General features: G+C 40.3%; 1 protein-coding gene across 4 annotated transcripts; it reads left to right on the forward strand.

Moving 5' to 3' along the window:
• Window positions 1-1,863: 1,863 nt before the first annotated feature.
• Window positions 1,864-15,213, forward strand: LOC122674733 (GTPase IMAP family member 7-like). 4 transcript variants are annotated; one of them, XM_043873246.1, is made up of 3 exons: window positions 1,864-1,982; window positions 6,286-6,462; window positions 13,669-15,213. In XM_043873246.1, exon 3 carries the CDS (start codon window positions 13,705-13,707, stop codon window positions 14,596-14,598), a length of 894 nt encoding a protein of 297 aa, XP_043729181.1. In that variant the 5' UTR covers window positions 1,864-1,982; window positions 6,286-6,462; window positions 13,669-13,704; the 3' UTR covers window positions 14,599-15,213. The 4 variants fall into 4 exon arrangements, with proteins under 4 accessions (XP_043729181.1, XP_043729179.1, XP_043729180.1 ...); XM_043873244.1 differs by lacking the exon at window positions 6,286-6,462 and having other exon boundaries at window positions 13,663-15,213; XM_043873245.1 differs by lacking the exon at window positions 6,286-6,462.
• The last annotated feature ends 257 nt before the right edge of the window (window positions 15,214-15,470 follow it).

Genomic DNA, 15,470 nt, shown 5'->3' on the forward strand with positions numbered 1-15,470 from the left:
CGGGGCGGAAATAGACACTGGGCTGTGATGAGTCACAAAGAGGCCGCAGCCGCATCACCTGGCGCTGGAGTTCGGAGGGCGGGGGCATACTGGTCCCAAACTGGGGTCCCTGCCTCTGCAGGGACCAGTCCTAAAATGCGAGTGCCTTAGGGGGGTAGGGGGGCATCTCAGAAGAGAGAGAGGAATCTCTTCAGCTGAGAATAACCCTGAGGGGATGCCTTAAGGCTGTGGGAGGGCTTCAGTCCCACCCTTAAGAAAAAGACCCAGATTGCCCCAGGGTCAGTCTCTCCCGTCAGGGAGCTTCCACAAGCCGCCTATCCTCAGCCATCAGAGGGCAGACAGAATGAAAAGCACAATCGCAGAAAACTAACCAAACTTATCACGTGAATCACAGCCTTGTCTAATCTAACTCAGTGAAACTATGAGCCTCGCTGTGCAGGGACACTCAAGAAGGACTGGTCATGGTGGAGTGTTGTGACAAAACGGTCCACTGAAGAAGGGAATGGCAAACCACTTCAGTATTCTTGCCTTGAGACTCCCGTGAACTGTATGAAAAGGCAAAGAGCGACTGAACTGAACACTCCTGTCAGCAAGGAGACCGGGGGCTTTCAGTCCTGAAGCTGTGGTGGAGGTGGGTCTCAGTGGCAGATCATACCAGATACGATACTGAGCAAAATTTAGATCATTTCACCATCTCCAAAAATGCAAATACAAGAGAGGGTGTGGAACAAAGGGACCCTTTCTACACTGTTGGTGGGAATGTAAATTGGTACAGCCACAGTGGAAAACAGTATGGAGGTTCTTTAAAAAACTAGAAATGGGGTTGCCATGTAATCCTGTAATCCCACTCCTGGATATCTGGAAAAGACAAAAACCCAAATTTGAGAACATTCATGCATCCAGTGTTTATTGCAGCACTAGTTACAATAGCAAAGACATGGAAGAAACCTAAATGTTCATTATATATATATATATATATATATATATATATATATATATATATATATATAATGGACTGCTGGCCATAGAAAAGAATGACATAATGTCATTTGCAGGAACGTGGATGGAGCTAGAGGTTATCATAGTAAGTGAAGTCAGAGAAAGAAAAACATTTTATATTATCACTTACATGTGGACTCTAAAATACAGATTAACTTATTTGCAAAACAGAATAGACTCACAGACATAGAAAACAGAGTTACCAGAGGGGATGGTGGGGAGGGATAAATTAGGAGTTTGAGATTAGCAGATAGATACTACTGTATATAAAATAGATAAACAAGGACCTACTGTATTGCACAGGGAACTATATACAATAGCTTAACCTATAATGGTTATTATATATAATCTTAACCTATATATAACCATATATATATAAAGTGAAAGTGTTAGTCACTCAGTCATGTCTGACTCTTTGCAACCCCATGGACTGTAGCCCACCATGCTCCTCTGTTCATGGGGTTTTCCAGGGAAAAATACTGGAGTGGGTTGCCATGCCTTGCTCCAAGGACTCTTCCCGGTCCAGGGATCAAACCTGTGTCTCCCGCATTGCAGGCAGACTCTTTACTGTCTGAGCCACCAGGGAGGCCCTATATATATTGATTTCTTGTACACCTGAAACAAAACATTATGAAGCAAGTTTAGTTGTCTTTTTGAAAATTGGGGCCACTTCATTGGGTTTTCTGAAGCCAACACTATAATCTAAAGCAATGATTCAGATTTTGGAATCTTAATAGTTCAGCAGGTACATGGAAGTAAAGGTCCCTGCGAGGCAACACCGAAGCACCAATCACATTACTGGGAAATGCTTTCTCTTTATATTTGACTACAAAACATAATCTTCATCACTCCACCCAACCTCAGCTTCCTGTGGTCAGAGACTGCAGAGGGAACGAACACACTTTTCGTCAAATGAAAGCAAATACCAGTTCGCGTAGCTTTCCTGGAGAGAAGCTGAGATCTCACCAGTTCTGCAAGAGAAGGTGAGACTAACCAAGACGAGGGCAACGGAGCTTGTGAGAGGGCTGCGGGAGGGGGCAGAGGGCAGAGGAATAGATGGGGGCCCGCGTGGGAGCGGAAAGGTTGTAGGAGGGGAAGCTGAGGGATTTATTCATGTGATGTCCACACATCTCATATTTAACGAGACAGGGTTTATTTTTTTTGTTTTTTTGCTTACAAAAGTTTTAGTTGTTCTCAAAAGTCTTTATGATATAATATTAGGTATAAATATCATGATATAAAAACATTAATATGTTACCATTGGAATACAAGACACACAAAAGGAAGGAAAGATGTTCATAAGAAATAGCCTCTAGTTTGGGAGTAGAACTATATATGATTTTTATTTATTCTCTTTGCAGACTGCTCTCTATTTCACTGAGTTTTCAAAAATGTGCCCATATTTTAGTGATGAACATTTATCACAAAATGCATGTTATCACAAAATAACATTTATCACAAAAGGTTAGTGTTTTTAGAACATTTAACACTTAAAACACTTTTTTTTTCTGCATGATATACACAAATTTCTGACTCTGGAGCAAGAGTGCACAAACCACCCTCCATAGGCCGTATACAGCCTGCCACCCCTTTGTAAATAAAGTTACAGTGTAACAGAGCTACCTAATCCACTTACTAGCTCACTGTGGTCTGGGGCCACTTTTGTGTTCCAACCAGATTTGACTGGCTGTGATACAAAGTCTAAAATATTGTATTTACTGCTGGTCCTTTTCAAATTTGCCAACCCCTGTAGAAGAGTAATAAGTGCAATCCTAATAAATGAATTTATACTGTGATGTCATTTTCTTTTTCTTGAAAATATGTCCAATTTTGCATGTGTATTCTGGGAGCAAATGCAACTCAAAAGCAACAGGACAAGCTAGAGGTCATCCTTAGTTTGTAACATGCATGCATTCATATTCAGAGCCTGACCTTGGTCCTTGATAAACTGATGATTTATTTATTCCAGAAAGATCTTTCAGGACTAAAAACTTATGCAAAATACCTAGTGGTTTCCTTTTAGACATTAGACAGTGAAAAAACTGCAGACATTTTTTAATCTCCTTTCTCCAACCTCCTATTTGTTATGTATTATTATTATGTATTATGTATTAGTTTTACATTTTCCAGGAATCTTAACATTCTGTTATGAAACCACTGTTACTACTGTTTCTGTGTTGCTTATAGAAAATTGTGAAGCCAACCCAACCCCCCTATTATTTACTTTTTTCCTTGAGTAACTTGAGAATTCCTTTTTTGTGCTTGAAATGTGGTATGTCATATCAAATGAGAATTCAGTGTTAAATATCCTACATCAAGTTTCCAGGGAATGAAATGTCTTCTTTTTCCTAAAGAGTTAGATTTTTGAGGGGGTTATTTTTCCCATTTCAAGGAAACTACTGGATTATGCTTCCTGGGTTTTATTGATTGATTTGTTAACTTCAGCAACAGCAATCCTTTTTAAGTAGGATTTGCTGTTGCTCCTACTCACATTTTAGTTGTTCTCTAACTGTTGAATCTTCTGGTCTTTCAGACTTTCATTTGTTGTGTTTCTTACTAAGGCTTTCCTATTAATAAGACATTTACTTTTGAGTTATATCTTTTCTGACCTCTTTGCTTCTAACTCATTTATGGGTCCTAAAATGATTACACTTTTCATCTTCACTTTGTTTCTTTGAGTCTGCATTTTCTTCTCATTCTTCATTCTAACATCTCCTCTTAGGAATTTTGTTTTTGAGTTTGTATTCTAATTATAGTCTTTCATAGTCTAAAGCACATGAGGGAATATTCTTTACATTGGGTTACGTTCTCCTGTGATTTGATTCCATTTTTATGTATCATATTCATTTATGTGTAGAGAAATAGTGCACAAACATTTTTGTTTAACTTCTTCCTTTTTCATTTTTTGAGTGGTGTTTGCCCAGCTGATGCATTGGGCTTTTTTTTTTTTTTTTTTTGATAACTTTCTGTTTTCTAATTATATAATATTGTGATGTGTTCCCCCTCTCAGTCCTATGGTCCTATACTTATAGCTATAACTACCACATTACTCATAGTTTTAATTTTTTTAACTTTTATTATGGTAAGAACACTTAAGATGAGCTCTAACCATAAAACAGTCTGGAGGTGTCTCAAAAAATTAAAAATAGAAGTACTAAATGATCCTGCAATTTCAATTTCACTTCTGGGCATTGATTCAAAAAATTGAAAACAGAATCTTGAAGAATCACTAGCATTTCCATATTTATTAGAGCACTATTCCCAATATTCAAGAGGTGGAAACAGCCTGAATATCCATTAACAGATGAGTGGATTAAAAAAAAATGCATACAGTGGAATATTATTCAACCTTAAAAAAGGGAAAATCATGCCATATGAGACAATACAAATGAAATGTGAGAACAGTATGCTCACTGAAATAAGCCAGTCACAGAAAGACAAATACTCTATGATTCCATTTATATACAAAATAGTCAAAGTCATAGAATCAGTGAGTGGAGAGGTGGTTGCCAGAGGCTAGAACATAGGATACGTAATGTATTGTACACTTATTCTTTGTTAGGTGGGGCTGAGCCTGTCTTCATAGTGTACTTTTTAGCCAGTGTATGTTGTGATAATGTTACCTGGAAACCTGTTGTTTTCCTTCAATACAGGTTAGTGACCCCAAGGCAGACCTTCAGAACTGGAAAGCAATTTGGACAGCATTCCATTAAACCTACTCTAATTCTCTTTATTCACTGAAAAAAGAACCAAATATGAGAGAACTGGTGACTCTGCAAGGCTCAAACAGGTTGACAAGGAAAGATTAGAACTTTGCCTACTGACTTATCATCTAGATTCCCACAAAACTTCACTAGAAGGTGGCTGCAAATATTTTAGGATGCATAGAAATAGAAAGATTATTTTCTAAAAAATATAACCACAATATAAAAGGTAGTATAAATTTTTAATTTTATCAAATATCCTTTCATTAGATTTCATGGATTATCTCATAATTTATTTACAGTTTAGTTTGTTTGCATCAGGAAGCAAAGACAAAAAAAAAGTCCAACAAAATGATCCAAGGTCTTTTTATGCATTTCCAGCCTCAGATTTTAAATCAGTTATTTCTCCAAGAGATCTTGGTTTATTTGAGCAGAAACTGATCCTGAAGACTATAATCTGGGCTTCTCTAATTAGCTCATCCAAGGCATTCTTCTTTTCTGTTACAGTATTTTTGATCGCAAACACTTATTTTTGGTTCTTAGGATTTCATGTCTCTGCTTACATGGCCCTTCTGCTCTTACATTAGAGCCCTAGAATATTCATCTTAGTTGTTTTGAATTCCTGGTCTAATCATTCCAAGATCCCTGGGTGGACAAATAAATCTTGCCTGCCATTTCAATAAGTAATGATTGTTGCCCACTATCAAGTCATCAGCATTGCAGCCCCAGACAGTGTGCCCTGAGGGGAATTTAGATTGGAGAAAAACAGGGTACTGGCCCTAAATAGCTAAGATGCATATCAAAAGAATGGTTTCAATGAGCCCAGATTCTAGCATCCTCCCATATGTAGAAAAGCACTATTATCATTAATTTGAGTGTCTGGCTTTTTGTGATTAGAAGTAATCTTTTGATGTTTGACCATACATTTTGTTTTCCTTTGTTTTGTTTTCAATGAAGATTTCTATATATCCTGTCTCCTCCACTCCCTCTTTGGAATAGTTCCTCAGATCCATCTGAGAGAGTGTCTCCCAAGCTAGAGTCCTCAGTAATTCCTCAAATACAACATCATTCTCAACTTATAGGTTGTGAGTTTTTGTTTGGTTGACACTGCCATGTCTAGTTCTGATGCTTGCTCTGTCTTTTCAAATTATGTTTTTTGCTCTTTAGTATGTCTGGTCATTTTTCTCATCAGCTGGACATGATGTCCTGGGTAAACAGAACTGCTGCTGTAAAGAAGCCTTTAGTACTGTGGTGCTGGGGTGGGGGAGGGGACATAGTCTATCATCCTACTAGCACATCTCAGTTCTAGTGAACCTTTGCCTCTGGACTGTGAGCCTCACAAGCATTTTTCTCCCCCACTCCGGGTTCGAGCATTCAAGTGGACTGGAGGTGGGTATTTCCCTTTTCCTACGTGAATGGCTTAGAACTGACTGTAGTGGTATATTTTTCTTTCTCTAAGTGAGTTGGGCTCTGATTAAACCCCAGCAGGTCAGGCTCTGCTTTCCTCTGAGGGCAGGCCTTGTTGAGAAGAACAAGATGCTTTGCCCTGTTTCAAAATGATTTCTTTTCCGCTCCCCTGCAGGAAGCACCAGGGGATTTTTTGGATATTTACTATCAGAACCTAGTGGGGCTCCCAGAAGTAAAACTCACAAAAGTGTGGGGTCGCTCTGTGACAGGATCCTCCTGGAATTTTAACTCCACACTGACCATCGAGGAACTGGTCAATCCCAGTTTTGCTGCCCCAGCATTGGTGCCCACGGTGAGTCTCTGCTCTCCTGAGCCATGACTCCTTGTATGTGCCTGTCTGTTCCCCAGTCTTGGGGACAGCACCTTACCCTGTCTCCTCAAAGCAACCTCTGAAGTATTCGAGAAAATTCGATTTTTCAGTCCATTCAACTTTCACTTATTCTTAGGATGGAGTAGTGACTTCCAAGCTTCTGACATATAACCAGAAACTGAAAGTCAAATTTATCAATTGGATCATATTGCATCTGTATTTGGGGCTCAGTTTCAATATGCCAGCAAATTTGGAAAACTCAGCAGTCGCCACAGGACTGGAAAAGGTCCATTTTCTTTCCAATCCCTAAGAAAGGCAATCCCAAAGAATGCTCAGACTACCCCACAACTGCACTCATCTCACACGCTAGTAAAGTAATGCTCAAAATTCTCCAAGCCAGGCTTCAGCAATACATGAACCGTGAACTTCCAGATGTTCAAGCTGGTTTTAGAAAAGGCAGAGGAACCAGAGATCAACTGCCAACATCTGCTGGATCATAGAAAAAGCAAGAGAGTTCCAGAAAAACAACTATTTCTGCTTTATTGACTACACCAAAGCCTTCGACTGTGTGGATCACAATAAACTGTGGAAAATTCTGAAGGAGATGGGAATACCAGGCCACCTGACCTGCCTCTTGAGAAACCTGTATGCAGGTCAGGAAGCAACAGTTAGAAATGGACATGGAACAACAGACTGGTTCCAAATAGGAAAAGGAGTACGTCAAGGCTGTATATTGTCACCCTGCTTATTTAACTTATATGCAGAGTACATCATGAGAAACACTGGACTGGAAGAAGCACAAGCTGGAATGAAGATTGCCAGGAGAAATATCAATAACCTCAAATATGCAGATGACACCACCCTTATGGCAGAAATTGAAGGTGAACTAAAAAGCCTCTTGATGAAAGTGAAAGAGGAGAGTGAAAAAGTTGGCTTAAAGCTCAACATTCAGAAAACTAAGATCATGACATCTGGTCCCATCACCTCATGGGAAATAGATGAGGAGACAGTGGAAACAGTGTCAGGCTTTTTTTGGGGGGTGGGGGGGGCTCTAAAATCACTGCAGATGGTGACTGCAGCCATGAAATTAAAAGAAGCTTACTCCTTGGAAGGAAAGTTATGACCAACCTAGAGAACATATTAAAAAGCAGAGACATTACTTTGCCAACAAAGGTCTGTCTGGTCAAGGCTATGGTTTTTCCAGTGGTCATGTATGGATGTGAGAGTTGGACTGTGAAGAAAGCTGAGTGCCGAAAAATTGATGCTTTTGAACTGTGGTGTTGGAGAAAACTCTTGAGAGTCCCTTGGACTGCAAGGAGATCCAACCAGTCCATCCTGAAGGAGATCAGTCCTGAGTGCTCATTGGAAGGACTGATGCTGAAGCTGGAACTCCAATACTTTGGCCACCTCATGCAAAGAGTTGACTCATTGGAAAAGACCTGATGCTTGGAGGGATTGGGGGTAGGAGGAGAAGAGGACAACAGAGGATGAGATGGCTGGATGGCATCACCGACTCGATAGGCATGAGTTTGAGTAAACTCCGGGAGTTGGTGATGGACAGGGAGGCCTGGTGTGCTGTGATTTATGGGGTCGCAAAGAGTCAGACACAACTGAGCAACTGAACTGAACTGAACTTAGAAATGTTTTCCTCACTCTCATGTTTTGAAAGAATTTGTTTGCTTTCTTCAATAGAATATAGTTTTTAACAAATACTTGATGAATTTGGGATACTTCTTTCATTGGTATGAGGAATGAATCCAATTTTATGCTTTTTCAAATGGTTATTCAGTTATTTCAATACTTCTCATTACAATGTCCATCTACTCTCTTCTGATATGGAATGTTGCCTTTATTATATACTGAATTTCCCTATGCAAATGAGCATTGGTAGAGATTTTCTGTTGTTCTGCACCGCCCCCCCCCCCCCACACACACACACTGGCCTATTTGTGCACCAATACTCTAAGAGGCTCAATGATGTTATTTACTATCTGGCTTCTCCTTTTTTTTCCCCTAATTCTCATTCCTATAGTCACTTTCTCTTCTATTTGCATTGATGGATATCACAGAAACCATTGGAAAGTGAGGTGGAATGATTATAGTTTTAGTGAGAAAGTATTTCTCCGTTAAGTAAGTTGCTGGCTTTCAGGATGAGTAGAGAAATAGATAAGAAAGTATGTGTCAATTCATATTTTATGAAATGTTTTTACTTTGAAAGGCTATATTAATATAGCAATTTTCCTCTTATTGAACCTCCCCCCTCACTCTAGTGTTCCAGAGTAAATCCCACTTGGTTATGATGTAACCCTTTTTAAAATGCTGTCAGATTCTGAGAATGCCCCTGGTGGTTCACACTCCCAATATACGGGCCCCAGATTCATTTTGGTGAGGGAAATATATCTCACATATCACAATTAAGAGTTCAACTGCAATAACCTAAGATCCTACATGCTGCATTTAAAAAATATATTGCCAGGGTCCAGCCCCAGCAGGATCCAGGGGAACCCTCAGGATGAACGGCGTCGGCGAATGAGAGAGAGAATGAGACAAACTCGGGGGCTAAGTCTGAAGTTTATTTTTGCATGGCCCCTTTATACCCTTAACAACATCTTTGGGGGAAGTGCATATTGCTTACACACAGGACATCTCAAAACATTACAGCAACTTGACCTTCAACAGAAACAGGATGTCACCCACATACTGCCGTTCACAAGAGTCTTTCTTATCATTTGGCCTTCAGGCCTGCTAACATTTTATGGCTTGCACCTGGTGTGACTTAAGCAACTTCAGTAGCCAATCCTGTTTTTCTTGTAATTAATCTATTTTCTTTCTAATAAGCATCATCTCTATAGGAACTAGATAGGATTACATTTTTACAGAACAGAAATGCGAAGGACTGAAGAAACAGCAGATATGGCACAAAACAGGCTCTTAGTCTAAAAGTTAACTTCCTGCAAGAAGTCGCCAGCTAATCTCTATCTAAAGTATTTTCAATTAGGCACATTTGTGGCTATTATATTTGTGGAGCTTTTCTCACCCCGCGAAGGGGCCTATGCTTAATAGTTTCTTTTGTTAGCGTACTGTGCTTAGGATGTCTAGAACAATCATGAGCATTTTTTGCAATGAGAGCACACATTTGTCAAACAAGCCAGAATGCCAGCAAAAGGGTTTGAATTGAAGCATTTCCTTCATCCCTGGCCCCTTCATAGGGTACCAGCATCCAGGAGATTTATTAATTAGCATTTTAAGTTGGTCTTTATTCAGTGAAAGAGGAGCAGGAGAGCTCTCGGCAGGCAACACAAGAATCCGCAGCAGGGTAAACAAGAACAACGGCAGAAAGGGGGGAGGATATAGGGTGGGGTAGAGGCCGAGGCCAACCTGGAGGGTCCCTTATCCTAGGCGGCCTTGCCTGTCAGGTTTTTTCCTCGTGACCTCGTCATGGATGGGGTCCCGGACGGCCTTGCCTGCCCGGTATTTTCTTCATGACCTCGTCATGGGCGGGACCTCCCATAACGGCTCCTGGCAATATATCACAATGAAGATTGAAGATCCATGTGCTGGTGTGGCCAAATAGATAAATATTTTAAATAATTTTTTAAGATCAGATTCTGTTTTCATTAACACTTTATTAGGATTTTGTATTGATATTCATACATGAGATTCATCTATAGCTTTCTGTTTGATAAAATTTTGGTCAACTTTGTGGCTCAAAGTTACATTTACTTCTTAGAATTTTAACGTTTACCTTATTTTCCTATATTCTGGAATAATTTAAGTAAAATTGGGATTCTCAGGAATCAGGTCCCCATGATTGCTGAGGGTTTCATGGAATTCTCCTGTGAAACCATGTTAGAGCTGATGCTATCTTGCGAGGAGCTTTTCCACTACTTTCTCTGTTCTTCCTTCCATGAATCCTGTTCTACTTCAGTGTTATGTCTCTGTTGTGTTTTTCAGTTGTTAAGTTGTGTCCAACTCTTTGTGACCCTATGAACTGAAGCCTGCCAGGCTTCCTTGTCCTTCACTATCTCCCAGGGTTTGCTCAAACTCATGTCCACTGAGCTGGTGATGCCTCCAACCATCTCATCCTCTGTCACCACCTTCTTGCCCTCAATCTTTCCCAGCATCACGGTCTTTTCCAATGAGTTGGCTGTTCACATCAGGATGTCCAAAGTACTGGAGCTTCAGCTTCAGCATCAGTGGCCAAAGTACTGGGGCTTCAGCTTCAGTATTAGTCCTTCCAGTGAATATTCAGAGTTGATTTCCTTTAGGATTGACTGGTTAGATCTCCTTGCTGGCCAAGGGACTCTCATGGGTCTTCTCCATCACCACAGTTCAAAAGCATCAATTCTTCAGTGCTCAGCCTTATTTATGGTCCAACTCTCACATCCATACATGACTACTGGAAAAACCATAGCTTTGACTATATAGACTTTTGTCGGCAAGGTGATATCTCTGCTTTTTAATATGCTGTCTAGGTGTGTCATAGCTTTTCTTTCAAGGAGCAAGTGTCTTTTAATTTTGTGGCTTCAGTCAATATCCACAGTGATTTTGGAGCACACCAAAGTAAAATCTAGTACTGTTTCCACTTTTTCCCCATCTATTTGCCATGGAGTGATGGGACTTGGATGCCATGATCTTTGCTTTTAGAATACTGAGTTTTAAACCAGTTTTTCCACTCTCCTCTTTCACTCTCATCAAGAGACTCTTGTTCATCTTCACTTTCTGCCATTAAAGTGGCATCATCTGCATATCTGAGGTTGTTGATGTTTCTCTCAGCAATCTTAATTCCAGCTTGTGATTCATTCAGCCCAGCATTTCACATGATGTACTCTACACAGAAGTTAAATAAATAGAGTGGCAATATACAGCCTTGAGACACTCCTTTCCCAGTTTTGAACCAGTCCATTGTTCCATGTCTGATTCTAATTGTTGCCTCCTGACCAGTTAGAACCAGAGACATGTAAGGGGGCCTTGTATTCCTATCTCTTTAAGAGTTTTCCAGTTTGTTGTGATCCATATTCAAAGGCTTTACTCTAGTCAATGAAGCAGCAGTAGATGTTTTTTCTGGAATTCTCTTGCTTTTTCTATGATCCAGCATTGTTGGCAATTTGATCCCTGCTTTCTCTGCCTTTTCTAAATCCAGCTTGTACATCTGGAAGCTCTTGCTTCATGTACTGTTGAAACCTAACTTGAAGGATTTTGAGCATTACCTTGCTGGCATGTGAAATGAGCACAATCGTACAGACATTTGAACATTCTTTGGCATTGCCTTTCTTTGGGGTTTGGATGAAAACTTTTCCCACTCCTGTGGCCACTGCTGAGTTTCCAAAATTTGCAAGCATATTGAGTGCAGATCTTTAACAGCATCATCTTTTAGAATTTTAAATAGCTCTGTTGAAATCCCATCACCTCCACTAGCTTTGTTTATAGTAATTCTTCCTAAGGCCCACTTGAGTTCACACTCCAGGATGTTTGGCTTTAGGTGACTGACCCCATGTGATTATCTGGGTCATTAAGACCTTTTTTGTATAGTTCTTCTGTGTATTCTTGTCACCTTTTCTTAATCTCTTCTGTTCTGTTAGATCCTTGCCATTTCTGCCCTTTATCTTGCCCTTCTTTGCATGAAATATCCCCTTGTGGGTAAAAGTCATTCAGCCATGTCCAACTCTTTGCAACCCCAGGACTGTAATCCACTGTAGCCCACCAGGCTCCTCTGCTCATAGAATTCTCCAGGCAAGAATACTGGAGTGGGTAGCCATTTCCTTTTCTGGGGAATCTTCCTGACCCAGGGATCAAATCCTGGTCTCCTGAATTGCAGGCAGATTCTTTACTATCTGAGCCACCAGGGAAGCCCAGTTATCTTGAAGAGATCTCTAGTCTTTCCCATTCTATTGTTTTCCTCTATTTCTTTGCATTGTTCACTTAAGAAGGCTTTCTTCTCTCTCCTTGTTATTCTCTGGAACTCTGCATTCAGTTGGGTCTATATTTCCCTTTCTCCTTTGCCTTTTGGTGCTCTACTTTTCTTATCTATTTGTAAGGCCTCCTCAGACAACCACTTTACCTGCTTACATTTCTTTTTCCTGGGTATGGTTTCAGTTATCACCTCATGTACAATGTTACGAACCTCTGTCCATAGTTCTTCAGGCACTCTGTGTACTGAATCTAATCCCTTGAATCTATTCATCACCTCCACTGTATGATTATAAGGGATATAATTTATGTCAAACCTGAATGGTCTAGTGGTTTTCCCTACTTTCTTCAATTTACGCCTGAATTTTGCAATAAGGAGCTCATGGCCTGAGCCACAGAGAGCTTCAGGTCTTATTTTTCCTATCTGTATAGAGCTTCTCCATCTTCAGCTGTAAAGAATATAATCAATCTGATTTCAGTATTGACCGTCTGGTGAGGGTCAATATTGGTAAGCACTATTTACCCACAATAGATGCATGTAATTTAAAATGTTAACATTAGCAGATCTGTTTTCTCAGTCACTGCAGGATTATTGTCTCAACTATGTAGCCTGATGACCATCAAACCCACTTCAAACATTTTATGTTATGATAAATCATAAGGCACCCATTATTGCTTCTAAATATTAGAGTACTTTCACAATAAGAACACCATGTTTATCTTCCTTTGTGCAATTTGAGAAATAAGATGAGGTTAGTTCTATGTGGCATGTGCAAATTTCAGGACAGTTTTCACATGTCTCACCATGCGGTTGCTTTCCTTCCATACTGAGAGTCTCCATGTGGGACTGTTGTGCTGTCTCCTCCATCCATGCTTTCTTTCTGTTTGAGTCCAGATTACTACTGCTTTTTAATGAGCACTCTTTCATAGGACAGGATGCTAACTACTGCCCCCAGGATTCCTCAAATTCAGTTTTTAAACCTGGACTTTTTCGAAAACAAAATGTATATATTACTTTGTTAAATGGGAAAAAAATTATGGTAAAAAACAAATTTAAAAATGCAAATGCTACTTGCATCACAGCACCACAAGAGAGGCATTTAATGAGAATTAGAATAATAATAGAAGATATCAAAGAACGAATATCCTCCATGAAAATACTTCACCTGGCTTAGAAGACTTGGAATGATTTATATATTAAGTAGAGTAAGAAATCAGGGTTGGGAATGGTTTCAACTTAATCTAAACACTTTTTTTTCTTTTCTTTGTAAGCTATAGCTGACTCGCCTACACTCCATAGCCTCTGATGTGGACATGGCTGCCGCCCAGGACGTCAGTCTGAGGATCGTTCTGGTCGGGAAGACCGGAAGTGGGAAAAGTGCTACTGCAAACGCCATCCTCGGGGAAAAAGTGTTCGACTCTAGGAATGCTGCCCACGCTGTTACCAAAACTTGTCAGAAAGCATGCCGGGAATGGAAGGGGAGAGAGCTTCTCGTTGTTGACACCCCAGGGCTCTTTCATACCAAGGAGAGCCTGAACACCACCCGCAGGGAAATCAGCCGGTGTATTCTCGCCTCCTGTCCCGGGCCTCACGCCATCGTCTTGGTCCTGAGGCTGGGCCGCTACACACTGGAAGACCAGAAAACCGTGGCGTTGGTCAAGAATCTGTTTGGGAAAGCAGCCATGAAGTATATGATCATCTTATTCACTTTCAGAGAACACCTGGGGGACCAGAGCCTGAGCGACTTTTTGAAGCATGCAGATGTAAACCTACGAAGCCTCCTCCAGGAGTGTGGACACCGCTGCTGTGCCATCAGTAACAGCAGAAACACAGAGCTGGCTGAGAAGGAAGCTCAGGTGCAGGAGCTGCTGGAGCTGATAGACAAGATGGTGCAGAACAACCAAGGGACTTACTTTTCTGACCCCAAATACAAGGGCGCATTGGAAAGCCTGAGAAAGCTGGAGGAAGTCTTGAATAAAAGATATGCTGATCAATTAGAAATAGAAATCCAAAAAGTGGAAAAGGAGTGTGTTCAAGCATGCAAGAAGATTATGCAGGAAAAAGAGGGGAAAATTAAATTACTAAAGATAGAATATGAAGAAAAACTAAGAAACATTAGGAAGGAGGCTCAAGACAATATATTTAGCCATGTATTTGGTGAAATTATGAAGCTTCTTTCAAGAATATTTCCTTTGTTCAAGAAGTAACTGTTTTCTCACAATTTACTATAGTTAGCAAAGCATCTCTCCAGCTCACTCCCTATTGCTCTCCATGACTGCCTCCCCTCCAACAAATACCAACTACAAAATTGCTTAGTTTGAGCTCTGGTTCATTGGACATGGTTCAAAGACTCAAATGAAAGGAATTACAAGGCTGAAATGCATCTTGCATTGAGCATTGGCACTACCTGTGAAACACATTACACAGGCCCCTTGTGAATATTGTGTAAATATCAGCAAAGCTTCCATTCCCCTCCAGCAATGTTGTTCTCTGGTTGGTGAGAGATGAGATGATAAATGTTTGTTGTTTTTAGCCACTACGTTTTGGGTAATTTGTTACACAGCAGTAGATAACTAGTACAAGGCGTAATGTATGTTTATACATATATACAAAATATTTCTTTAAATATTGGCCCCTCTGCTTGCCACTGGGGAAAGGAATTTCAGATTCTGGAAATCGGGGGTGGGAGGAAACTTACTTTTTACTATAGACTCTTAAATCTATTTTAGTATATTTTTTACCCAACAAATGAACAAAAAGACAAATAATAACATTTTTAATAGCCTCAAATAAACAATAATTTCAAAGGGTCATTTCAAAAACAGTTGTCTTATTTGTCCCCGCTTTCCTTTTCTAGGTGCTGGCTTAAAGTTCTTCTGCCTATAAATTCAGATTGCTCTGTGCCAGAATGTTCCATTTCCCCCTGCAGATCCACTTTCTTCCCTTTTTGGTCCTTTGGCCCTGCCAGGGACCACATCCTGGGGTGCAATGTTCTCTGACTCTCTCTCAGACACCACCAGTGAGGAGGCCAACAGAGGATCCATGGGAGTCAGAGAATTAGATGAGGACATTTGTCTTC

Source organism: Cervus elaphus, chromosome 18, assembly GCF_910594005.1.
Source record: "Cervus elaphus chromosome 18, mCerEla1.1, whole genome shotgun sequence".
In the NCBI taxonomy this organism is placed as follows: domain Eukaryota; kingdom Metazoa; phylum Chordata; class Mammalia; order Artiodactyla; family Cervidae; genus Cervus; species Cervus elaphus.